The sequence below is a fragment of the Lissotriton helveticus genome, chromosome 9 (genome assembly GCF_964261635.1).
Source record: "Lissotriton helveticus chromosome 9, aLisHel1.1, whole genome shotgun sequence".
NCBI classification, from domain to species: Eukaryota; Metazoa; Chordata; class Amphibia; order Caudata; family Salamandridae; genus Lissotriton; species Lissotriton helveticus.
This window is the reverse complement of record NC_136070.1, coordinates 63,581,605-63,608,763: the sequence shown is the minus strand read 5'-3', so window position 1 is coordinate 63,608,763 and position 27,159 is coordinate 63,581,605. Positions and strand designations below refer to the sequence as shown.

General features: G+C 45.0%; 1 protein-coding gene across 1 annotated transcript in view; it reads left to right on the top strand.

Annotated features, from left to right (window-relative positions):
- The window catches only part of SLC39A9 (solute carrier family 39 member 9), a 194,661-nt gene that overhangs the window by 32,896 nt on the left and 134,606 nt on the right, over positions 1-27,159 (top strand). The window contains exon 2 of the mRNA XM_078659454.1: positions 17,851-17,959. Within this exon, the coding sequence (XP_078515580.1) occupies positions 17,851-17,959 (109 nt within the window). The remainder of the gene's footprint in view (positions 1-17,850; positions 17,960-27,159) is intronic.

The window sequence follows — 27,159 nt, the reverse complement described above, 5'->3', positions numbered from 1 at the left end:
TCGTCCTTCACATGCAGGTATCATGTTTGGGCTCATTTTTCTGATTCCATTAACCGCTCGATCCATACCTCAGTCATTCAAAAAAAAGCATTCGTCCGTCAACCCAGACGTGCGCCACACATGAGCATTCATACAACACAAATCGGGGCCCACGCGCGCATTCATACCATACAATTCTTCTTCTTTCTGCGTGTAACACGGTGCATTCTGGGTCTTCTCCATACTCCAGCTGAAATTCCGATATTAACCTGCAGAGAAAGAGAAGAGGGGGGGTGACAGCGTACAAAGCACATCAGCGCGCAAAAACACGAAAATGTTTTTACCTACCACGTGCCTAACTTATCTTCTTTGGGAAGCAGTACCTGGCATCTCAGCATTGCAGCCCAGAGGAACTGGTCTATTGTCCTATTCATAGATATATCTAAATATCCGGATCCTTTACCTATTGCTTATGCTGCAGGAATGCAAAAAATACGACAGATCTTGACTATTCTTTTCGCATTGTTCGTATGTACCATGCCTTTCTAATTTTTCATAACCAAAATTGCTTCATTTTACTTGTCCTTTATTTATTTTGAAAATAGTAGCCTTATCCAAGAACCTACCAATCTAAGTGACTGATATGAGGCTAGTTCTACATATTTTTTTTTTTTTTTAAAACCTTGATTGAAAAAGTTCTCCGCATAAAAATACGGGCCTACAACCACGTGGGCCGGCCACGGAGCAAACTGGAATCGTATATGACGAGGGGACATTTACACTGTAGAAAAAACGTAACGGGCGGGCCATTAGGTTGCAGGAACTAAGGTGTCTAACAGTTGCGGAATCGGTGGACGTTAATTTTATAATCAAGGTATGACAGGACCAGTTACAATGAAATTATCTAGCTATACATTTGCGGGCAAGTACCATGAGTAACGTTAATTCGAACTTTCAATACTACAGTAATCAATAATACATCAGAACTTGATATCGATAGGGATGTCCAAATGTTCAATCAGTACCCGTCCCCTCCCGCCATGATCTCCAAAACTGCATACATATCTCATGATATCAAGGCTTAGCAACCAGTACACATCAAGGAGTTGCAATCTCATTTATACCGGCGCCATTTTGGGCGAGGCCGGGCAGGTCCAGAATATAGTCAAAATGTCTCCACCAACCAGCGGTCGGACCAGAACCCCTTTCGGCAGTCCAAAAAAGTTCCGTTAAATGACAACAGAAGGGACAGGCAACAAGAACCATCAGTCAAAGAGGGGAGGGCAAGTTGGGGCTCCACCGGAACTGATCGAATTGGTAGTCTACAGTGTTTCTGGATGTTTCAGACTGAAGCTGGCGTCAGTATGAGAGCACCACCATCCCGTGGCTACGTCGTGGCCATTCCGCGAGCAATCATGGCAGTCGCTCCCCACCGGAAGTCTGCGGGAGTCGGGGGCCCCGGTGACTCTTGTAGAATCTTCAAGGCTGAGGGGACGCTTTCGGGAATGGGGCCCATGCCCTAGCAGTCAAGCGTCCGAGTTCCAGGGTTGCCCAGAGCCATCCTTGCAGGCCAGGCCCAAGTCTGTGGAGCCGACCGCCATTTCGTGAGCTCCGTGGCAGCCGCCTGTCGCTGTACCGCAAGAGCGGGTGCAATTCAGCCGGATGGTGGGTGAGACGCTGTAGCCGCAAGAGCAGGCGAAACTCAACCGGCCGAGTGAGGCACTGTGCCGCAAGAGCGGGCGCAACTCAGCTGGCCGAGCGAGGCACTGTGCCGCAAGAGCGGGCGCAACTCAGCTGGCCGAGCGAGGCACTGTGCCGCAAGAGCGGGCGCAACTCAGCTGGCCGAGTGAAGCGCTGGGGTGCAGCTGAGGAACCTCCACCTGGGGAGGTGGGGGAGGCTCGTTCGCGCCGCCTCTCCCTCCCAGTGCACCCTACGCCGTCTCCTGGCGCAGGTATATGTGATGGTCGGACCAGGCAATAAGAGGGGGGGGGGGGTCATCAGCAAGGCATTCACCCCCCCCCCCCCACCTGTGGCTCGCTAGATGCCACCTCAGGGATGACGAATGGGGAGGCCAGTACAACAACATCGTGGCCGTGGTGCTTCCGGGCCATCCACCCAACGACCTCTTCGGCCGATGGCTGCCAGCAAGGCCCCGCCCTATACGTGCCGGGGGCCTCGTCTTCCGGATGGGCGTAGCTGCGAACCTGCTGCACTTCGGGAGTTTCCGGAATGGGGGTAGGTATCTGTTAACTTTTATCTGTATCATGTTGCCGTTATTGGGCGTGTTGGGCGGTGGGGCAGACATGTTTGGGCAGCGGGGACGGAGGAGTCGAGCTGCCTTGCGTCCATCGCGGCTTCGAACTTGGCTCCTCCCACTAGTTTCATATTTCTCGTAAGGGGCTATCCTTAGTACTTCTATTTTAGCGGGGTAAAAAGGATCTCATCAGTGGCCTACTGATTTTGTTAGATTTCTTTCGTTGTTCTTAGCGATTTTTATGTTTTTGTTTGCTAGCACGATACAGCGGCTAACCCGCAATTTTTTTTTTTTTAATATATATTTGTCCTTTTTATTAGGGGCGTCTTCCGGTGGAGCCGGATGATCTACCTCTAATAAACGGTCCGGGCTGAACCAACTACCAACAAATGGGGCAAAGATAGGCATGACGGGTTTCAAAGGGGACAAAAGTCTGCACTACCTATCCTTCACTATTCACAAAGACTAAACAGAGCATGGCGACTCTGTGCTTATTTGTAAATAGAGAATAACCCAAAGAGAACCAATTCCGAACGATCAATGTTCGGTCAAACAATCAATCAAATGAGGGATAAAAATAGGCACGACGTATTACAACGGGGGCAAAAGCCTGCGTTACCTATCCTTCACTATTCACAAGGACTAAACAGAGTATTGCGACTCTGTGCTTATTTGTAAATAGAGAATGATCCAAAGAGAACCAATTCCAAAACAGTAAATGCTTGGATAACAATCAATCAAATGGAGAGGGAAGTAGGCACGACGGATTACAACGGGGGCAAAAGCCTGCGTTACCTACCCTTCACTATCTGCAAAGACTAAACCGAGTATGGCGACTCCGAGCTTGTTTGCAAATAGAGAATCTCTCAGAAACAATCAAATGAGTAATACTAGTATTTTCAAACAATCAAACAATCAATTCGCAATTCGTCGTGTTACACGACCTTACCCGGACCGCATGGACAGTTTCTCGTCTTCCGCTTCCAGCGCCTGATCGTCCTCTGTTCTCCGTAATTGCTGTGGCACTCCTGATGGTTCCCAGTCAGGACCGTAGATCACTCGAGAGAGGTCTGCTCGGAACCAGTGAAGTTCGGATGATCGGCTGCCAGACGAGGGTCTATCGGGCAGGAGCTCTTCCCGATCGTTGCAGTCGTTCACTCTGTCGTTGGGACCTCTCCCACTGGATCCACGCGTCGCTGATGGGCCCCACGTTTGGGACGCCAATTGTTGAAAAAGGGTTAGGCAGATCAGGTCGATTACCCCTTTTCAAGGATTGCCCGGCGTTAGCAGCCTCTCACCCAACTCACGGTTACCAAATAAAGAGGCAGACGCTGGAGACTGGAAGGCAGGAAACAGGATTTTATTCCGACGGAGCAGAACGCGTCAAATCAGACAACAGGGTATCTTCTCGAGGTGCTCTAAACGCATCCTTGAGGCCTGGCCTCTTATACACAGGTTTATTGCTTTATTACATGAAACACATTTTTGTCAATACTTTGATGTACGGAAAGACATCCTCGGAATCCTCACTTTGGGCTTGTTCCCACACACATTTACAGTAGAAGTCCCCACCCCGGTCACAGTGGGTGATGACTATCGCACACCAGGACATTCCGTCGATTCCCGGAATGTGTGCGGCCGATCGGATCTCATGGGGTGGGGGCTTTGATCTGCCATAGATTCTTTGAAGAGGGACAGCTTCCTACTGTAAGGGGCAATAAACCGTGTCCGCAGGGCTAGGTGATGGCCTGGGATCGGGCCGGACAATCTGGCACAGAGGAAGGGGGTTCATCAAAAGGATGTGTGATCATCAAAGGGACGGAGGGAGGTGTTAGCCGGGTACGGGATGTGGCTCCGAGGCAGGGCCGCGCTGAAGGGGTGGTTTATGGCCCAAGCATGTGAGAACGTGGGCTGTCAGCGCGCGGGGGATGCTGGCGGGGTCAGAGAGGGAGAGCGAGAGAGACGCGCTGGCTATCGGCAGTGGGCAGAGAGGCCATGGCGTTCAAAATGGCTGCTACTTACGCGCACATTTGAGCTAAAAGGGGACAAGATGGCGCCGATAATGTTTACGTCGCAATCTAGATTTTAACATGAGCACTGTGAATTAGTTGTTTTTCTCCCAAGTATTTTCAAGTGCATGAGAGAGAATTCTTACTAAGTAGTCAGTGATTTATGCTTGGTGCAGTGAGCACGAGAAGCAGTGATTGTGCAATTTAAATTTGTGGATTGTCTGCAAAGCATTTTTATGATCTAATGTATGTTTCCTTTAAGCGCAGGATTGATTTCACAAATGCAAGGTGGTTTCAGAAATGTGTCGCCCCCTGAAAGAGCTTATTAGAATGTGTGTATGTGTTTTTGTTGTTGTTTGTTTTTGGTATCGGGTTAGTTTCAGCAATCAGTTAGGAAACTTCTGATCAACTAGCATTTCCATTATGTTAGTTTGAAGAACATTTAGACATCTTTGGATGGAATTTTGCTCCAGTTATGTTTCAAAGGCAAGCATGTTTGTTTTTCTCTCTCTCTCTCTCTGTTTACTGCTTTCGAGGGCCACTGGCGGCTGAGATGAGATCAAATCACATTTGTTAAAAACTTAGTTAAATCCCTGGAATTATCAGGTAGTATCACCTGGTCAAATGTGCCAAATATTTTCTCACTTTACATTATATACAAAATTTCTGTAATGTTAAGAATGCAATGTTTGTCCTCCACTTTACACTGGTTTCCCATGTAACTCCGGTCTATGTACAACCTAAGGTTCCTTTTCTGTTTGCAAGCAATGATTCCAACCATTCAATGGCCTCCGCTTTCTGCTGTAGTGAGTCTCATTATCTACTTATTTCATCCTTGGTGGTGATTTCTAGGTCGAGCCTGTCAATGCGCGTGCGCATTGAGCTTGCGAGAGATATTGGGGCTTAACGAGAGCTTAACCATCGGCGATTTGCTGTTGTGCCCGTGAAAAGCAAGCTCAATGCGCAAGCGCATTGATCTAAAAAGCGCGTGCACATGAAAGCCAGCCATCTGTTGCTTCCCCAGCGTGATGCCGCCAGCAGCTTCACTTGAAAGGGATCCGCTCCGCCCCCTGCTGCATCAAAGTCTTTCATTTCGCACTTTTCACGGCTGCCAGGCCGTGTCGCATACCGCTGGTCGCTCCAGTTGCGCCTAATCACTTTATCGCATAACAAGGATAGCATGACTTTCACCGAAGCACTCGCACTTCCCGGCCGTTGTTTGAATACAGCAAGTTAGACTGTTCTAAATTACTAGTTTTAAACTTGTTTCCCTTGTTTATTTCGTATGTGTGATGTTTACATGGGCGAGTAAGACGGGGACTTGAATTTGTGTAGGATTGTTGACTTTATCTGCCACTCCTTTCTGCTTCTTATCCAGCAGTCAGTGCTGGACGGGGCTAGCAGCGCTTCCCAGCCCTTTAAATACAGGCAGCTGCACGCGAACCCATGTTAAAACAAGAGTAAGGACGCATGTCTATTGTGCTAACTAAATAAATGTTTCACTCCTGCCCCGCCCCCTGGTGCTAAGCATTCTTTAGGTTTCGTGCATGTTTTTCTCTGGCTAGTTCTCATCTTGCATACTACTGGTTGAGACCCTTTCTTGAATTTCATCTCATGACCGCGCCCCCTCTAAATATCTGTTTCTCATTAAAAACACTGGAATTTCTCTCTCAAACATGTCGGTATTCTTCTGTGTTTTATATCAGTAAAATCTTTCTGGATTATTGTTTAAATCTCTTTAATGAAATGTGCGAATTATACAATCTCACTTCACAGATGCATGTACTTTCCCTGCCATGTCAGTAGCTTTACTTTCTCTTTGATCTGCAAGCCAAAAAACTCCTCAAATCGCATATACGCTTCATGTTTTTTTACTCTCACTGTGTTAATGGGTACGACCCATTTCGCCTAAAATTTCCAAAGATATCTGATGTAATCTTTTACTTCATTCACTTTCTCTGACCGTTTTGGTGAGTGAATTACACCACCCTGTTCCAATTTAGTTTTCACAACGCTTTCCAAGCAGGGCATTCTCTATCATTAGCTAAGCGGTCTTGATTGCCACATTTATAACACGGCATTTCTTACTTGCCATCTCGCCTTTTGGTTTAAAACCTATAATTTGTACTTTCTTCTTGCATTTGCTTTTGTTAGTTCCTCCAAGCCTGCTACACTGTGCATTCTTTTAAAAGGTTTTTTGGGAATTTGCATTATTCTGCTTAATTGATGATTGTCTTTTGAGCCATAATTGTTATTTTACATATTCTATGTTACAATTTAACATACATTGATCTCTAAATCTTTCTTGGTAGTTTTCCCCATATTTGCAAGTTGTCCCTTACCTTCTCAAACCTGTTGCATCCTCCTCTACACATTATTCGCTCCTTTTGAGTTCTCTCCCTAAAATGCAATCTTTACAAAATAGTGCAAACGCTCACTAAAATATGTGCCTCAAGTTTTTTTATATACAGATTTCAAATTCATTAAATTATTTATTTATTCATGTAAAAGTTCAGACAAATCCCATTTAAAAAAAAAAAAAAAAAAAAAAAAAAAAAAATCTCGTTTTATAATAGGTTCCTCTGGGGATGCCAAAAAGAATGGTCACACTGTCAGGTGTTGCATTGTGACAATTGTCTGGTGGACTTTGAGTTAATAGTAGTGATGTGAGTTTCCTACCAAACCGGTTGAAATCATACATTTAACCCAGCACACAACCGACATACATGTCACATGTAGGCAACATCAACTACCACATAAAATCTTTTATTCAATCTGAAACCTGAATTCGGTCTTCTGAATTTTCCCACTGTGCAGCTGTGACCAAATAATTTCGTCTTCCTTGCATAGTGCTGCTCTAGCCAGCCAGTGTCACTAAACTCAGGATAATCAATCATTCATAAAAAACACTTGGAACAGAAGCGAAATTACCGGGAGGTGTTCCTGAAGCATCTTTCCAGGTTTTTCGAATTCCCACGTTTTCTTGAAATGGCATGTTCTTCATTGCTCTCTTGATGCTCACCCTTAGTCCGCACCTCTTGCCGGAGCCTATTGGATGCAGTCCACTGATCCTTCTGAGATGCGTCCTTCCAGAAGATGCATCAGATGTCCATTCCTGTACTGCTGTGTAGCTGCCAGCTTCCTGACATGAGAGAACTGGCAAGCACCCCACACTGTATTTTTCTGGTGGTTTCTTGCAGTTGTGTTACAGATTGTTAGTGTTGGAGAATATCAATGTCAACTTCTCTGAGATGCAGTTGTGTCAGTGTTCACACATCACAGGCGACGACGGGTGTAAACACTAGCACAAGCGTAGTGAGAATCAAAGCGGTGCCCAAGAGCAACATTGTTCAGAGTTGAAGCTTTGTTAAAACCACAGTAGAAACAAGCATTTGCAATACAATAGGTCTCGCATTTGTTGTTGTTGGAGCTATTGATATTGTAAATGGCAATGTTTTTTTGTTTGCAGTGGAGTGATTATTTGAAGAAAATTGCACGCTATACCATATTATAAGTTTTTATAGCAACTGTACAGTAAAGCTATGGCTATGTTAACGTAAAGGGGTGTGAATGGATGAATGATACTACACACAAAAAAGGATCTTAAAATGCAGGATGGAATGAACAGCAGGTGACGGAAACTACCCATTATTTAATAAAAATGCATATTAAAATAAAGAAAATCACACAGAATTTGAAACCTGCAAATTTTAGGAAAGTGGCTACATTTTTCCAACTGCTGCTGGCCACACCTCACTTCAGGCCAGTAAAAGTTTCAGGGCCCTCCAGAGATGGGAAAGTTTCAGGGCCCTCCAGAGATGGGATTATCACCCAGGCTGCATATTCAAGCCCAATTGTTTCAGATACTTCTGGCATGCGGAGGCACGGCAACCTTGAGTGGTAATTCAGGTGGGCACGTTCCCCACCACTGCCAAGCATACCACAGCGGGCTAGGTGGGTATTCTTTCCGCACAGAGCTGCGTAATATTAACCCTGCTATAGATGCCTTTTAGACAACTGGTATACACGAAATCTGTGTATTTACAGCAACTTAATCCAAACTTATCGAGTGATTGACTGTGGAAGGGCAAATGGATGAGATAATGCTGCGACCCGCAGATTACACTTGGATCTGTGCAACTAACCCTAAACTCACTGCGCTATCCTGCCAGACTGAAACCTTGGACCACTGGCTCCAAGTAAGAACAGGTTCTAAAGAATCAAAGTGCAGAATAAGGGTTTTGTGGACATGAGACTGCATGCCCTGCCCAAAGAGTGGGTCAAAGTCTTTTGCAGTTTTGCTACTTAAGTGGCATTTATTGGTGACTAGCTTTAACACCAATGACAGATTCAGAGACTCACTGGATAGCAGCAGAAGTGACGCTGTAGGACTTTGGTTAAATGTCCAAAAAGGCATATGATGCCAGCAGAATGACTCGGCTGTTCATAGAACTCCCACCTGTGTCAGTCAACACTAAAAGTCTCCAAAATCAACAAAATAAACATATACCACACTTGATCGCAGCGTGCACCGGTTTGGCAATATGCAAGCGATCTAGTACGTGGATTTATACAAAATATGGTCACATATAATCCCAATTAATTTATGAACGAGAACTAATGGAATACGACGAAGACTTAAGTGTTGTGTTGTGCGAGTTAGATGAGTGTGGGAGGCGCGGTGTCATGCATGTGTTGTGTGAGTCAGATGAGTGTGGGAGGAGCGGTGTCATGCATGTGTTGTGTGAGTCAGATGAGTGTGGGAGCCGCGGTGTCATGCATGTGTTGTGTGAGTTAGATGAGTGTGGGAGGCGCGGTGTCATGCATGTGTTGTGTGAGTCAGATGAGTGTGGGAGGTGCGGTGTCATGCATGTGTTGTGCGAGTCAGATGAGTGTGGGAGGCGCGGTGTCATGCATGTGTTGTGTGAGTCAGATGAGTGTGGGAGGAGCGGTGTCATGCATGTGTTGTGTGAGTCAGATGAGTGTGGGAGGCGCGGTGTCATGCATGTGTTGTGTGAGTCAGATGAGTGTGGGAGGTGCGGTGTCATGCATGTGTTGTGTGAGTCTGAGTGTGGGAGGCGTGGTATCATGCATGTGTTGTGTGAGTCAGATGAGTGTGGGAGGCGCGGTGTCGTGCATGTGTTGTGTGAGTCAGATGAGTGTGGGAGGCGCGGTGTCATGCATGTGTTGTGTGAGTCAGATGAGTGTGGGAGGCGCGGTGTCATGCATGTGTTGTGTGAGTCAGATGAGTGTGGGAGGCGCGGTGTCATGCATGTGTTGTGTGAGTCAGATGAGTGTGGGAGGCGCGGTGTCGTGCATGTGTTGTGTGAGTCTGAGTGTGGGAGGCGTGGTATCATGCATGTGTTGTGTGAGTCAGATGAGTGTGGGAGGCGCGGTGTCGTGCATGTGTTGTGTGAGTCAGATGAGTGTGGGAGGCGCGGTGTCATGCATGTGTTGTGTGAGTCAGATGAGTGTGGGAGCCGCGGTGTCATGCATGTGTTGCGCGAGTCAGATGAGTGTGAGAGGCGCAGTGGCATGTGTTGTGTGAGTCAGATGAGTGTGGGAGGTGCGGTGTCATGCATGTGTTGTGTGAGTCAGATGAGTGTGGGAGGCGCGGCGTCATGCATGTGTTGTGCGAGTCAGATGAGTGTTGGAGGCGCGGTGTCATGCATGTGTTGTGTGAGTCAGATGAGTGTGGGAGGCGCGGTGTCATGCATGTGTTGTGTGAGTCAGATGAGTGTGGGAGGCGCGGTGTCATGCATGTGTTGCATTTTGGATGGTACTGGGCCCACTGAGCAGCATTAAATCACAGCGGATGAGGTACTCAGCCCGGCCCCGATGTATCCTCTAACTTAATATCTTGCCGGGGTCATATTTATTCACCACTTGGTGCAGACCCAGCCATAATTACAGAGAATAACCAAGGGAAACAAATCAACACCCCGGTTGTCGAAGCTCGATGAAATAACCCTTGATGCTCCCGTTACATCACAGAAGCGCCACTACAATAAGTACAGTACAAAGAACCACACCCTCTGTTCTCACGAGAGGACAGATTCAGTAGAACCACATTCTGAATTTATTGCAGAGTTTAGCTCACTGTTGGGTCTTAACCCCTTCGGTGCTGATGACGGAACCGCTCCGTCATCAGCGTCGGTTGAGCTGTGCTGATGACGGAGCGGTTCCGTCATGGCCCGCCCAGCTCGATAGAACGCTCATGCGCGGCGTGAATTCCGCGCCTGCGCTGAGGGTTCTATTGTTCAAATTCGTAGCACTGCGGCGGAATAGCCGCCGCAGTGAAGGTGTTAAAGCCACCGACAAAACAAGGTGCCCGGTAGGAGACTCCAACCTGCAACCCCCCCCTCATTATTTTAATGACCGCGTACATGACGGGCTGCAGATTTCTGCATACTGCTTTCAGCTTCAAATGGTTATTAGCAGCTTATGAAAATGTTCTACATTTTGACTTTTCAGGACAGATGGAATTACCATAACAGCATCAATGATGTTAAGTGGTGGAATAACCATGTGAGCACGGCATAGGCTGACGTTAAATTAACAAACGAATGCGCCCTGCATGCCAAAAGTTTAAGCACACCTGTAGAATACACTCTGTGTAGTTTAAGACAATTTCTAGAAAAGAAAGGCACGTGGGCTGAAGTAAAATTAATAAACCAATGCACCCTACTTACCTGCATGCAAAAAACGTACACACACCTGCAGAATATATTGCACATATTTTAAGACCAGTTCAACTCCTTGTACGATCGAAGTTCTTCATCTCGCATGTGGTATATTACGTTTAGACATCCAAATGTTGGCCTCTGCAATGGGATGAGATGCTGTCCCAGAAATAAATGTAAACGTATTTAAAAAGGCACAGCTTCTTTAACGCCAAGGGCAACAAGGAGACACTCCAGGAATCCGCTTTTAACCCAATAATCTAAGAGGAGAAATTACACTACCAGCAAAGCTTTTCCAATAACCAGTCCTGCCTGAATGTTTACCTTAATATGGTTCTCTGTTTGCGTTATTTCCATTTAATCACGTCATTTGAACATTAAGCAGGGTTCGCCTCCCATAAACGTTTTTTACACATGATAAAATGTAGTTTCCTTTCCACGTTTGTAGTGATGCATTTTGTTTGAGGGCAGTTTCCAATATGGGTGCCCCTCCCTCACCCCCCCCCCTCCCCTCCCCCCTCATACCGGGTAGACTTGCCCCTGCCTTGCTTTATTTGTCTGTAATTTTGTTTGAAAGCAGTTCAGGTGGAGCAGGCTGGAGCTGTGGGGAAAGGATGACCAAGTGACCCGGAGCTTGATTATGTCATTATCTGGCGACTTGCAGCGCCAAAATTACTGTGAGGGCCGCACTTGCTGCGACCAATTGCAATTAGGTGCTTGGAAAGGGGTGGGGAGGCGTCCTTTTACCAGTATGCCGTGCCCTGGCTGCAGAGGGTTCAGCAGCACTGTCATCCTTGCAAAATATCTGCAATAAACAGCACCGCAACTGGATTTTTTTGTACAGATGTGACCACCCCTGGGTAACGTGATGGGAGCTTTAGATAACAGCATATACGTTTAGGGCTAGGCGCAAAGTAATTTTTTTCACAAAGTGCGCGCCTCACCTTAGAAAAGTGATTTACAATGTATACAGGTAATCCGACGGGAAGATTGGTATGCTGCAACTTTCACTGCACAGTACCCCTACAGGTGTGACCTGATATGAAAGCGGTTGCCGTAGATAATATTTATGCACGCAGCAGATCTCAACGGCACAGGGTACTAAGAAGAGGGAGAGGCAGGAAATAAAAGTAGTAGTCGCAAAAGGAACGCACAAAGACCTGCAGCGGAAGGAAACTGTAATTGCACGGTGTGCCTATATTAAAAAGTTAATGATGTATCAGAAATGTCCACCAATGAGGAGCCAGCAAAAAAGAGTTTTGCAGGAGTCCACCTATGTTAAGCAACAGGCGGGGTTACACTCAGTGTAGTAATTGCAGCAGGTCTTGCAGACAGCGCCTGCACGCTGATGCTCGACCTAAAAACACCAGATTTTCTTTTGAGCAGGCTGACTTGTTCCAGACACTGATTCATGTAAGCCATGTTCATAACAATATAGTTTTGTCTAAAAACACCAGGGTCTATCCAGACTAGCTACTAGAAACCAAACCGTCCCATCTGAGTTAATTTGCGAAAGCCAAGAACTTTGATTCAGATGATCATGAGCCTGTTTAGGAAATGGGCGAAGGTGCGGCAGAAGTATGTGGCCTAGATAGGAATAACTTCAGTAAAATAAATGCTTTAACATTATAGCTGTCTCATCCCATCCTAATCATTGCCTGTGTGGAAATGTAAAGCAATAAAGACCAAGTGTAAAAAAGTTATATACGTTTAATTCTTCATTAATGCCCCATCCACCAGTCCTTCAGGTACAGTGTTCCATCAATCAGAAGGTGACCTGCCCAATATTGTACATTCTCTAGCCAATCTTGGTACTTTAATTATCATATCCTCCTATAAAGGTTTTTCTGGAATAGGTTTGTGAATATTCCTGTAGTTTTCTTGTATGCAGGATTGTAATAGATTAATGGTGCTTCCAACGTAATATAGATTGCATGCACATGTTTTCATGAAAATCACATGCTTGAACAGTCTAACAAGTCTAATTATTTTTCCTGGTCAAAGAATGTATTTTTCTTTTGCTCACTTTACACATTGAGCAATTGTGGTGTATATGTAGACAGCCTGGACAACATTTTAGTCCACTTTCACTTTGATGTTTAAATTCAAATTTGCACAGGTGGTCTTTAGGATTTGTATTTTCTTTTGAATTCAATGTGTGGTTTATAATGAATAAGCCCCAGGTAGAGAAGAATTATCCTTGAAGCAGGATCATTGTTTGTTCAGAGACTTCCAAATGAAGGTGTGGTCTTCATTGAATTGAGTGATAACCCTCGGGAGTTTGTTTTTGTTTCTTGGTATCTTCTGTCTTACTCTTGTCATCTAAAAGGGTGGTTCTGTTTGTTTTTCCAGTGTTTGCTAGAGGTCTTAATCTGTTCTCCTCATATTCTCTGCTTATCAATCGTTTGAGCGATGCTTTGTGAAATGTGTGCAGCACGAGAAGGCAAATGAGGACTTTTCAGAAGCTAGTCACTCAAGCTAGCTTCACAAAATGCTTTTGAATATCTTAGTGTGTTGCGATGTAAATAATTGACTGTCAAAGGCTACTTCATCCACAATTGAGCATGAAGCTGTTGGTGCAGACAAAGCAAAGACAAGCGGTTCTACCCTTTTGCATACAAATTTGCGCTCCTCTGCTCATTACAATGGAAATCAATACAAAACTAGAGGTAAAATGAAAAGTAATTGGCGAACGAGAAGGCAACTTGAAAATGCAATGTGGGACATTTTCTCTCGCTCTCCAGAACCTGCAAGGAGCGCTGTTGTCTTTCCATGTGGGGAAGTCAACTGGGATGCTAGCAAGCCTGCCTGAAACCTTCAATGCCAGGAATAGGAAATCAATAAAATGGAGGCAGTGGAATACCATATTTGTAAATCTAAATGCAGCGGTTAGTAATTGGGATTGGTAAAGAACCAAAAGAAGAGTGGTTGAAACTCACAATGTTGTAGCACCTATACTATTTTGGTTAAGAGTGAACTGATTGGGTATTTTTTTATAAATGCTTTTGTGAAGGTATGCTGCCCAAAGCTTGCCCTTTCCCCATCCCCCAACCATCTGTGGCCTTCACAGAGAACGATGTGATGGTGATGCGTATTTTGTTAATACAGGTTGTCCTTGTACTAACCAGAGCTCATTCAACACTACACTGGTCTTTAGTTTTCCCATAATCCTTTAGGCCCATTATCTAAGCATGTTTGTCGCGATAAATGAGTGAGGAGAGCAGATATCTGCTGATTTGTTTATTTCTGCATGTTTGTTTTTTGTACTACAATATTTGATTAATTCTGGGGTAATCTTGAGCTTCGCCGTCCAAATTGTCAGCTCATCCACTCCTGCTTTTTTAACACAGTTGATTTCTTGCACTTTTTGTCAGTTTGTGTTCATAGGTTTAGACTGTCTTCCCATGCACAAGTGAGTGCCATAGACCACCATCACCTTGATTACAAGAATCATAATGATGTAACATACCATGGTGTATGGACACCATTTTTGAAATGGAGACGGATGACTTTAAAGCAACATTGTCCTTCTTTGTCCTGGAAGAAGTTTAAAATGCTTACAGAGTATTTGATCAGTTGTCTCCACTCCAAAATGTCTAAGTGAGGGGGTGATGCCTATCTCTCTCAAAGGTGCTTTACGACTGAGTTGATGTTACAGTCGAAATTTTGGAAGGCTGCCAGAATGTGACAAAAATCAGTGTCTAATGCTGATAGGCTGCTGGTGAAGGATTTGCATATAGTGTACAGACACATTGGCCTCATTTGTACGAAGCTGGTAATTCTACTAAGCAATTGTTTGAGAACTGAGAGAGATGCTGATGGTGCCTTCCCTGATTGAATTTGTTGATGGGCCCTCAGAGTCACTAACCGGGCCAACTGTGCAGGTTTATTTTTCTATTTAAAGAGGCTGCTGTCGGAGAGCAAATATAAAATTTCCTAGTTGGCATGAAGAAACGTTTTCAGTTTAATTAGGAGCACAAAGGCTCAGATTCTTCTAATCTTCATTCTCTTTCTTGTAGCATATTGAATATTGTAGTCAAAACCACCAATAGCAGTCCACAATAATCTATGTACTCTTACATTTCTTCCTGATAGGTCAGTCTCCTTCCATGGGCTCATTCTTGTTTTTGTTCTGAACCTGTCCAAAAAAGATCCCATTTTACACCAATGCTTACAGATACAGTTACGAAACTAGTTATTCCATCACATGCTATATCAGGAAATATTACCCTTATAACAATGCAGCCTACCTTTTTATATAAGAGAAAATCAAGTCATCCCTACTTACTCCATAAACTTCCTAGGTTGGGTCATCCACACAGATATGATTTTAGCAAACAAGTCTGCCAAGTATGATACATTTTACCTCAGTGTTCTTAATAGAACTGAACACTTTCCTTCACGTCGGCTATGAATATTTATTTTCTTTATCTGGAACAGAATCTGGGATTACGCTGGTCAAGAGCTTCCATATTACCAATGAAGCCCCCTTATCTACCCACTTAAAGTCAAATTGCTTCAAATTGAGTGAGGTGACCATATTTTCCAGTCTAGCTCCCAAAGAAAATGTTTGGGATGCATTGCTCCTCTGACTTCATGTGCAGCTGACTTGAAAATGCGAATACCTGCCTCTTCTATCACATACCTGGCATTGGTTGGTGAAGAAACCACCTTGAAAGGTTATCTAATGGTAATAGGTAATTGATTCACCCCCAGAGGCCTGAATTCTTCCGCCACAATCATTTAGCCCATATAGCATTTAACCACACATCTTGGGAAAATTGTTAAATCTTGGGTAAGAATCACTTTTGTATTGGTCTACCGTGAAATCGAGAATGTAACCCCATCTGACATAGCGATACAAAAGGGGATGATGGACGGAGCGTTTGAGCAAATCAAACACTCGCCCCCAGTCAACTGATCTGGGTTTAATCCGACATAAACACTCTATCCAGAGGACGAACATCTGAGATTCTTCTACAGGTTACCAGACAAAGAAGCATGACTAGTGCACCAAATAATTCCTTCCTGTATAATTAGTCGTACAACTGCCATGAAAGAAACCTGTTCAAAACTTGATTGACATCGCAGAGATGTGAATACCTAGGTTGAGGAGGTACTGAGGGTCTTAAAAGTTTAAGTAACCTGCAAACCTAGGGATATTCTCCATCAGCCAAACCATTTATAGAGATGTGCCATGCTGAATTCGCTGGTCTAAAGGTGTTTACCGATCTAGAAGATTGGCCCCAATCTAGGGTCCCAAGAATGGCTCTGCTGATATAAATGGGGAACCTCACTTCTCACTGGACTATCCAGGTGTCTTTGCCATGCTGAACGTAGTGCCCCAAGCAGTCATTTGCTTGATTACAGAACCAAAGACCTATGATGAGATCTTTCCCACTTTGAGAGAGCTAGTCTGCCCATTTTCCCCTGCCTCCTCCACGTTCCATTGCAATTTATATCCATATGTACGATCTGGACTCAGCTTTTTGAAATGATACTGTCTTGAACACTCTTCTTGTCAGTCTGAGGAAAGTCATGCTGGGTCAAAACATCAAGATGTACTAAAAACAATGCAGGGCTCCAAACTCCTCAGACCAAAACCAAAGTCCTAATCTTTGGCAACACCCCCTCTCCCGGGATCTCGGTTGGTGTCCCTTCAAACTTGGCACCCCACACACTCCTCCGAACCTTGCCAAGAACCTCGGGATCTTCCTGGATACCAACCTCCATGAGCAGACAGATCAACGTTGGCTCCTCACCATGCTTCCACATACTATGTATACTACTCAACGGTCACCCAGACTCTGCTCACAAGTAGACTTGATCATGGAAACGCCATCTAGATTGGAATCCCAGCCCATGTCCTACACTGCCCCAAACCACCCAGAACGCTGCTGCCAGACTCCTCCTGAACATACCGCAAATAGCCACATCTCGCCGTACCTTAACAATCTCTACTGGCTCCCGGTCCAAGAAAGATGTAAGTTCAAGCTACTCACCCACGCCTACAGAGTTCTCCACAACACAGGTCCAGCTTAACTCAACCATCGCCTCAACTTCTACCAACCTACCAGACACCTTCTAGCTGTGTCCCAGGCATGATCACACCTCCCTTGCATCAAGACCAGAAGTGGAGGACCCTTCTTCTCATACCTCGCAGCCAAGATCTGGAACGTTAGAACCTCCCCCCTCCCACATGGCTCTTTTAGCTGAAGAGGGCATAATCCCCTCCCTTCAGGCCTGCCCCACTCAGTGCCCGAATACCCTCGCAGGTAATTAGCTACGCTCTACAAATTAACATAGCTCTGGAACAAACACTCCCGGGTGCCCAAACTTCCACCACCTGCTTCTCTTTCTTCTTCCATGATAATAGATCTTAGAACTCCGCTAGTAACCCATTCCCTGCATTTGCTCAATGTGTCGTCCCCTTATTTGAACACCAAAATTCTAACTTCTGTGCACTCTCTACACCCCATAAATGGATATCCGCCACAACATGAAATTATATATTTGCTACCTATTTGTTCTTTACCTTTCTCTACATTAAGATTGTGATCTATTTCCCCCACTCTTTTTTCCTGCTTTTGTCCTGTATGCTGTGCTCTTATTTATTACCCCTTTCGCTAGTCTTGTGCTAATATGCATCTTCAATAATAAAGTAAAATGTGTAATCAAAAATTGGCAGAAACGTTTTCACAGATAGCTGAAATTCCTTTTAGAATTGAGAACACAGCAACAGTGATTAATTTTGTATTGAAATTCTTTGAAAGTTCTGTGCAAATACGTGACAATTATGAAAACTGCTTTCTCACAGTGTGATTGTAATTAGTGGGGTTTAGCACATTCAGTGCTAAGTGCTATTATCATGAATATTGATTAAACGCTCTGCGACTCTATAATTTGTGTATCCTTCATTTGTAGGAAAAGTTAAAGCTGGTGACCGTCTTGGGTGCTGGGCTGCTGTGTGGCACTGCCCTTGCTGTCATCGTCCCCGAAGGTGTACATGCACTATATGAAGAAATCTTAGAAGGTGAGCATGAAAATGACTGATGCATACACTTTCGACCATGTAATTGAGAGAGGAGACATGAAGTTAAAACTTCAAAAGTCCACCCTTGATTCTTTTCCATTTCCACCAATGATGTGCAGCCATGTAGGCATCTTTGTTCTCTTCCACCGACAGGTCTTAAATACTTAATAAAGGCATACAGAAGTAGTGTTGTCCGCAATTAAGGAGAACAACTGGGAGCTTATTTCTGTTAGGTACCGGACAGGAAAGAAATTGTACAACGGCACCCAGTACACAGTATGCAGCTTGCGTTTCTTTTGTTCATTTGTCGTTTTATCAACATAGTTTACCTCTAATGCAAAAAGTTAGTTTACTATTTTTTTTCTTCTTCAAAAAGAGATTTCTGGTGGTGCTAACCAGGAAGACATGAGGTTGCTTCCGCTGTAAGGTCCATGACAAACATGTCGGGCGATTGTGGCACATCCTACCGCTATCCATGGGCGTTTATCTTATTTTATACTACTTTCTAAAATGTGGTAGGCATCCTATATGAATTTCAGGTTCATAGCTTATCACTGCTTCTGTTGGTGTAGTGCTTCTCTGCCAGCAGTATTTGGCTGTTTTTTATTTTTATTTATTAATTTTGATGTTTTTGAAGTCTGCTTGTACCTGCTAGTACTGCCTCATGTATGTATTTGGTATTTTAATAGGGCGAACCTAGCCAAAAAGCAGCGGAGCGCTGTACATTGTCAAAGACCAGTATAAAGTCAACGAGTAAGAGGAGATGGAGCTGGGTTGAGGTTGGTTAATGCATAATGATGTAGTGTTCTTTGTAGAGGGGAGTGTTCAACTCTTTCCAAAATTGGGTCAGCTTTAGGGCAGTCCTGATGCATACGGGAATGTTCTTCCATATCCTGGGAGCACAGATGAAAAAGGCCTGCTGTCTTGTATTTTTTTCTTCTACACTTTTTAGTGGGTGCAGGTCTACCAGAGATGGTGAGCCTGTTTGCAAGATAAGTGGGCGTTTTCATCATGATAGTTTTGTAAATGATGGCTTTCTCCAGGACTTTGACTGGAAAGGGGAGGAGGGAGATCGAGATTGGCAAGGGACCAAAGGAGCTCCATCAGGATGATACATGCTTCAGCATATAAGTGCCAGTGTGATGTCTGGGAGGCCATAGAGGACGACATTACCACCATCGATCTGGCCTGATACAGTAGTAGTGTGGTTGTGGTTAATTCAGCCTCACCATCCCGTTTCTTGACTTGTCTGTTGCTTACTTGCAGTTGAGCTGCCAGCTAATGTTTTCTAATAGTGGGATCCTCCCAGGTTAATTAGTAGCTGCACTTTGTTTAAAACCACTTTTTATTTCATCAGTTACCCCATATGGTGTCAGCAGTGTGTGTAACTCTGAGAAGACTGCTGAATGTCACTACTGGCAGGGCTGCAAAGGAATACATAAATCTCAGTAGTATAATCAATTTAGATACTGCTGTTCTGTCTATGTGGTACATAGGGCATTTACTCCAGAATGAGATGGATTTATTTATGTACAGCTGCAGTTGTTTTTCCTATGTTTCTCGCCACTAGTTATTCATCGTTACAATATCCTTGGACCCCAGGGTATTTAAATGACTCCAGTTCCCAGGGGAGCTGGGTGATCAGTAGAAGACCTCTCCCTTCAGCTGTGACAGAGTTTAGTGGACTTCTCCCAGTTCACATTTGAGCTGAACACTAAACCAAAGTCTCTAGGGCTTTTATAACTACTGGTGAATCTCTAGTTGCATCTCGTAAATCTAATAATACTCCGTCTGCTTATTACAGTATAACATTGTGTCTGTTTTTCTGAGGTTTATGCCCTTCTGCTTTTATCTCGAATGTTGCATGCCAGCTCTTCTATAGCTATGGAAAGCCACACTGATGATAATGGGCATCTCTGTCTGGTGTAGCCTCCAGTTGCCCAATGTTGTAAAATTGGGCATCTGGTGCTCACTGTTGCCATGAGATTGGAGTATAATAAGCCCATCAATGCTAGCTTTCCCAGAGCCATTATCGTCTACTTGTGAACTGTAAATTGGTAGATGCAGTGTATGGTATCAAAAAATGTCACAATGTCTTTTGACACAACAGCTGGCGGCGGCCCATCCTCCGGGGCTGCATCATTATATGGAATAGCCTTCTGATCTTTAGGAAGGTGTTACCACCCTGTGTAAATCAGTTATGGTCATCATGCACTAATGCTTAGGGAAACTATTATTCTATTGGTAAGCATTGTCCCAAATATTTTATTGTTCAGTTTGAGCATGGACAAGAGGCGCTATGATCTCACATTGGTTGGATTGTTGCCTTTTTTTGTAGGCAAGTTGCATTTCTGATAGAGACATCTAATCGCAGATTCCTCGCCTCAGAATATTCCCCAGGCCTCCGACTTGAGCCAGAAAATCTTGAGCAATACCTCTGCACGCTGGTAGGTGGCGTTGTTTGGCTCTTTGTAGACTGTGTCTGAAGTGACCTCATAGTGCATATATAGGCGCCACCCTGGAGCGTTGACATTGATTCTTCCTTTGCCAGCAGCGTGGATCCTGATAGCTATCTCTGTCATTTTGTGGCTAACTTTTTTCTTCTTGTTGCTGAAATTCTTGAGCTTTGCTGCCGGTGCTAGGACATCATATCCCCTACAAAACCTTCACAGTTCAGGCCTTGTGAGGATTGTCACAGGTAGATGTCAGTGTCCGGTAGATATCAGCACCCCTCCCCTGAGAGCCTGGTATTGCAGGCCTCGACAACAAAGGTCAACCCAAGAGTGCACCCTACCAGTCCACCGGATAGGGAATCAAAGAGGCTAAACACTTTTGGGAAGCATATTTTTTGTTCCACCAGTGTTGCTCTGCGGTTGGTGAACACTGTGCCTCCTGGGCCAATATTCCCTGGCCTTCTGGGATTCAATTGCGCAGCTGTTTCCAGTGTTTCACAAGAAACGTTGCACCATCCTCAGTCACGCTTTGGTGGACAGCAGCAATGCAGCAAAGTTCGCCATCCGGTGCAGACTGAACACCACAAAGTCCCTGGGTAGAGCTATGGCTGCTGCAGTGGCGCTGTGTTGCCGCAACTTGTTATGGTCTACTGGGTTCTCGTGGGCATGCCCAGTCTTCACTGACTGACATTCCCTTCAATGGCTCACGCCTATTTGGCAACAACGCTGATGCGGCGCTCGAGCCCTTTCGCAAGGGCAGAGTCACTGCCAGATCTCATGACCTCCGCGACCCGGCCGCAACAGCTCTTCCACACCTACCACGGACATGGAAGAAGCAACTTTGGTCGTCTGCAGTTCCAGCCTACCCAGTCCAACCACCTGCCCAATCCTTTTGAGCACAGTGCTGCAATGCCCAAAAAGGATGTGGAGCCAGTCCCAGTGTGCTGCATAGTCCCCTGCTCCTCCGGCTACCACACCCTTCAAGCCCCATTAGCATGACCTCCATCCAACACAGCTAGCCCATTGGCAACAGAATCAGGTACCACCTTCCCCAGTGATCATCTGTTACATCCGACAAGTGGTTGCTTCAGATAGTGCAGAAGGGGTATATGCTACCATTTGTAGAAACCTCTTAGTCTCTGACACCATCTCAAGAACAGCTGACTGAGGACCATCTCTCCTCACTCGGTCAGGAAGTGCCGGCTCCTTTGGTTAAAGCCGCCATTGAAAGGGTGCCCACACCAGAAGTATGGTGCGGATGTTATTCCTGCTACATTCCGTTGCTACAAAAGGAAGTAGACCTCCAGCCTATAATAGACCTGTGCCCTCTCAACGCCTTCCTTTAAAAAGAGAAATTCAGGATGCTCATGTGGGTTAGGTTCTGTCTGCCCTGGATCCTGGAGACTGGATGGGAGCGTTGGACCTGCAGGATGTGTATTTCCACATCCCCGTCCTGATGGGCCACAATGTAACCTGTGTTCACAGTGGGCCTCCAGCATTTCCAGTTTGCTGTGCTGCACTTTGGCCTCACCAGTACCCCCTGAGTATCGGTTGTTGCAGCCTGTCTTTGTGGGTTAAGGGTTCCAGTTGTCCCCTATGTCAACGACTGGCTGTTGAAGGTGGGCTCGCTCCAGGCAGTCGTCACCCAACTGAAGACTATGGTGAACCTTCTGCATTTGCTGGGTACATTATCAACATGCCGAAGTCACACCTAACTCCCTCTTAGACGCTCCCTTTCATCGCAGCCATTCTGGACACAGTGCTGTTCTACGCCTATCCTCCCGAGCAGCGACTCTGGGGTATTTAGGACATACTTCCGATGCTTCGGCCTTTATCCTGGATTTCTGTGAGACTGAATCTGAAGCTGTTTGTTGTCATGAGCTCCGGTATCCTGATATTACGTGTTGATGGCATATGCATGCTCTGCAGTGGGAACTGAAGTCCCAGTGGGCACAGCATCAGAGAAATCTTCCTGACATGCTCCAGCTTTTCAGAGGGAAATTGCAAAAGATCTGCAGTGGTGGCTGACGAACAGCAATTGGGTCAACGACAGACCCCTGTCCTTTGTCCACCAAGAACTCACAGTGGTGACCGATTCATTACTCCTAGTTAGCAGCCACCCTCTTGGAGAAATAGAAATCAGATGACTCTGGTCGACAGCAGAATCTCAGTTTCAGATCAACTTTTTGGAGTAGAGGACTATTAGCTTGGCATGGAGAGCGCTTTCCGTCCATTACGGCTGCTTCAGGTGTTCATGAACAACACCACCACCACCATTTCGTATTGCAACAAAACAGGGCATGGTTCGGTCTTGGACCCTGTGACTGGAGGCTCTGCGCCTCTGGCCATGGCTGGAATTTCAAGACATTTTCCTGATTGTACACAACTTGGCAGGATCTCTGAAGGCCAGGGCGGACAAACTCCGCCATTGATGCCTCGAAGATCCCAAAGATGTCTATGTCCGTAGGTGGTGAAGGTATTTTCCGAAACTGGGGAGAGCCTTGGCTTGATCTATTTGCCACTGCCGATAACCCGCAATGTCGGCACTTCTGTGGGCCTGACTTTCCAAAGCTGCTCTCTTGGTCCAACCTCCATACACCAACTTTTTCTTGCCAAACTGGTCCTTCGGAAGTGTGCCTTTCTCCTTCCGAAAGTGATCACCCTTTTTGACATTGGCCAGAACATAATTCTGCTTGCATTCTACGCTCCACCTCCTCCGTCGAAGGGGGAAGGAAAGACTCTTATCGTTTTGACCCTAAGAGAGCTCTGTGATTCTGCATTGATTGCACCAAAGATCATCAGGTAGATGATCGGCTCTTCATTGGATTCACAGGAGGGAACAAGATCAAAGCTGTGCAAAAATGTATCCTCTCCAGATTAATAGTACATTGCATTCAATTCTGCTATTCGCTGGCGAAGAAGCAACACCTGAAAGGGTGCGGGCTCACTCCACAATGTTCATGGTCACAATATAATGCGTTAGCGCATGAGGTTCCTATCTTAGACATCTGCAAGATGCCATGTGGAGGTACCTCCATATGATCACGAAGCACTGCTACTTGGACAGTCAAGTCTGTTGTGATGGGCATTTCACCGGTTTGGTCCTCCAGGATTTTTTGGTCTAAGCAGGTTTACAGGCCCACCTTCAGGGAGGATTGTTTTAGTATCTATTCTAAGGTGAGGAATCTGTGGTTAAAAGTCCGTAATAGAAAAACCAGTTACTTACCTATAGTAATGCCTTTTCTGGTACAGACTCTATCTAACGGCAGATTCATCACTTGCCTCGATTTCCCCCCCCTCCCCCCCCCCAACCCCCCCCCACATCCCCCTCCCCATCCCACCTGCTCTGATGAACTGGGATCTTTGCCCAAATAAACTTTTAGACACTGCAGACTGGTCAAAACAGTATGTTGTCTTTTTTGCATTGGTCTACATTTTTGGCACAGAACTAGTCACAAAGGAAACTGTAGTGTAGTTCCTATATTCCCAATAGGATCTGCGCATTTGAATAATATATACTGCAGCTTAGAAGTAGGACTAAGGTCAACTAGGTCTCTACCGAAATATATTAGACTTAATTATGTGTGTGCCAGCTAGCTCAGAGGTCACTAGAAACTTTCTCGAAAGTACAAGAAGGGATTAGTTCCTGACAACCATATACCATGACAACTTAGTTTCCCAAGAATAAGAAATCCATCTTCAGAGTCGCGGAAACAATAGATAACTATTTTACTCAGTCAATCGTGTATAATTAGTTTAACCAGAGTTGCTGAGAAATTAGAGAGACGGGCTTTTTCAATAAAAGGTATTTATTGAACAGCCTTCTATCTCGAGCATGAGAAATGTACTGCTACAATAGTAATGCTGGTTATAAAGTACAAGGCATATAATACAAACAGTATTATAAAGTAGTACTGTAAAAGCATGATATGGTTTCTAAGCCATAAGTTGCTTTAAATAGATAAAATGCATAAAATACATACAATGTTAAAAGAGATGGCTAAAAGTATTCAACTGGTGCTTCTAAAATACGTCTACCCCGGTGTACCTGACCTAAGCCTAGCACAAGGGAAGAAATACATTTTAGGAGTGGTTTTAAGTTTAGTATTCTTTGCCTAGAATCTGCCAAGAGTCTAATCAAGAATTCTCTAAGGGTCTAATCAGCTCTGTACCTTGGTTTAGAATGAAGGAGGCCTTGTATCTCTCTCTCAGGACTCATCTCCCAGATACCCGCATGGGTAAGCTGGAAACGCTGGAGCTGGATTTCTCGGCAAGAGAAGAAACCGCGTCTCTCAGTGCGCCTGCTGGAGGGTCGGCTTCCTTCGGCACTTGCTGCTGCAGGGCGTCGGGCAAGTAGTTAGTCGATCTGCTCCAAGACCACCGTGTGTTAGTTTGGGCAAGTGTAGGCATATTTATACCATGAAGGTGCCGAGTTTGATGCATGATTGGACTTCATAACATCCCTCAAAGGTTCATTTCCTAGAAGACTCCAGGATTTCTTGGATAACTTAATATTCAAGCAGGGGTAAGATCCTAGCTGCTGAAGGCGGGTTTCTCCAAGAAATCGTTGTGAATTCTCGGAACTTAGTGGAAGTAGTCTTGCCGTATTTGGGCTGTAAGGCTCAGGCCAAATATGGTAATGATTTCTATGCCTATATAAGGATAGAGCAAAGTATACCTATATAAGGGCATGAATCGGGAAAAGTTACACTAGGGTCCTAGATTAGTTTACAACAAAACTGTTGTCAGCGTGCCGGGGTAGCACCTATATAGACAGCACTGCTACATCACTTCCTACATCACTTCCAACAATGCTGATGTTGAGCCGAACAACACCCCCTACCAGAGTGCAGTCACTGCTCAAGATTTTCGAGATCTATGCAGACATCTGGTGAACATTCTATGGTGACTAATCTGTGGTTAGATACAGTCTCTACAAGTAAAAGCGTTACCGAAGGTAGGTAACCTGATTATTATTGCTTCTCTGTTGTTTTGGGGTAGATTACCATTTCGTTTGGCTGCTACATGCATTGCCATTAAGCAGTCTCCTGATTGAGCTGCATATTTGATTCTGGTTTGATGCAGAGTACAAGTCTCTTGTGTTTTCCTCCGGCTCTTCTATTTTCTAAATTGCATATTCTGGTTCTAGTTCCAATGTCTCTCTTCATCATCTTTGTGATTCCATATGATGTTTTAATGCATATTCACTTTAGACAACTTTAAAAGTGTCCCATTCTGTTCCTGTTTCTTGAAGCTTGCACTCATTCTCTGTGAAGTAGTTGGTTGTAGCTTCTTTAATCATTTCTTTGAATGCTGCATGGCTGGATGTAACATTCATGTAGGTATAATTTTTGTAGGTTTTTACCAATCTAGTAAGCATTGCGTGCGTGTCAGTCATTCAGACAACGTCATCCAGTCAGCAAGGTGTTCCTGCTTTGTACTCTGTGTAGTGGTGGAAGCGGGCCTGCTCTCCCCTTTCTCTCTTTCTGGGCACTCGCCACGTTCTTGCAGCCACCTTGGGGTGCCAAAGCAGTGAGCAAGTAGAATGAGTTCTGAAGGTGGAAGTAGTTTTTGGTACAAATGTTGAAGATTGTGCTGTTTTTATAGTGTTTTGCATCTGCTAAAAACATTCCCTTGAAAGAGCTAGGTTTTGAAATTGCTTCCATAAACAAGGCTCCTGTTATCTAAAGGTCTTTGTGTACAAATGTTTCTGGCCAAAGTGAAAGATTTTTCTGAAAAGGGCACTTAGCTGGATTGTGGCTAGGTAGCCTGCTCAATCTGAGTTGGTCATGTGACAGGTAATGGGCTCTTCGTTTGCATCCCACCACCCTTGAGTCCTGCAGTTAAAGACATCTGAGGTAAAACGTTACTTTATGAATTAACTCACCTGTTTGGGTTTGTTGGCTTCTGGAAGGACCCTGGAACAGAACAGCAATGGGAAGTCTCACTCATAAGAACAATCATTTTCAAAACCTTCATAAAACCATACTCCTCAGTCCACCAGAAAAGGTCTAGTATAGTATAACTTGCTTTTTAACTTGGGCGGGGTGGCATGGCTAATCTCATGCGAGTTGACACTTCGCACCACTTCTAAGTGAGATGTGTTTTTCGGTTTAATGTCATCCTGCTCCATCTCTATCGTACTTATACTGAGCTGTCTTGGAATGAAGTGGGGTGGCAGAGTTGGCTAAAGAACGGTGATGGATTAAACCCAGATCTGTTGACTGGGTGTGAGTGTTTGATTGGTTCAGATGCTCCGTTCATCACCACCCCCTTTTGTACCGCTTTGTTCGCCATAAGTTGGCAGGGTATGCTCGGACGTGAGTCCCTTGCTAACTTTGCCACTGGATTCAAGCAAGCCTGGCTGAAGATGGCTGAAATGCCAGAAACCGGTCCTAGGAAGCTTGTTTCTGGTCCAGGGAAGACATGGCTTGGCAGTTCGGGCTGGACTGTTCCCACAAGGCACAGGGTCAGACTGATTTGCATATGGCCATTTCTGAACTGGGGTGGCAGAGTGGGCTAAAGAACGGTGATGGATTAAACCATCACCACCCCCTTTTGTACCGCTTGGAATTAACATGAGTAGATGAAATTCTCATTGACTTAGCAGCCATTCTGTCCACACTCGTTAGTTTTAGGTCAGTTGTGAGGGTGAAGTCACTTTGGCAGCGGTGTTTGTCTTAAATGAGGCGAGTTTTGCATGCTGCTAGGCAAGAGGCGACCTATGCTGCTTTCTTCACAAATAGA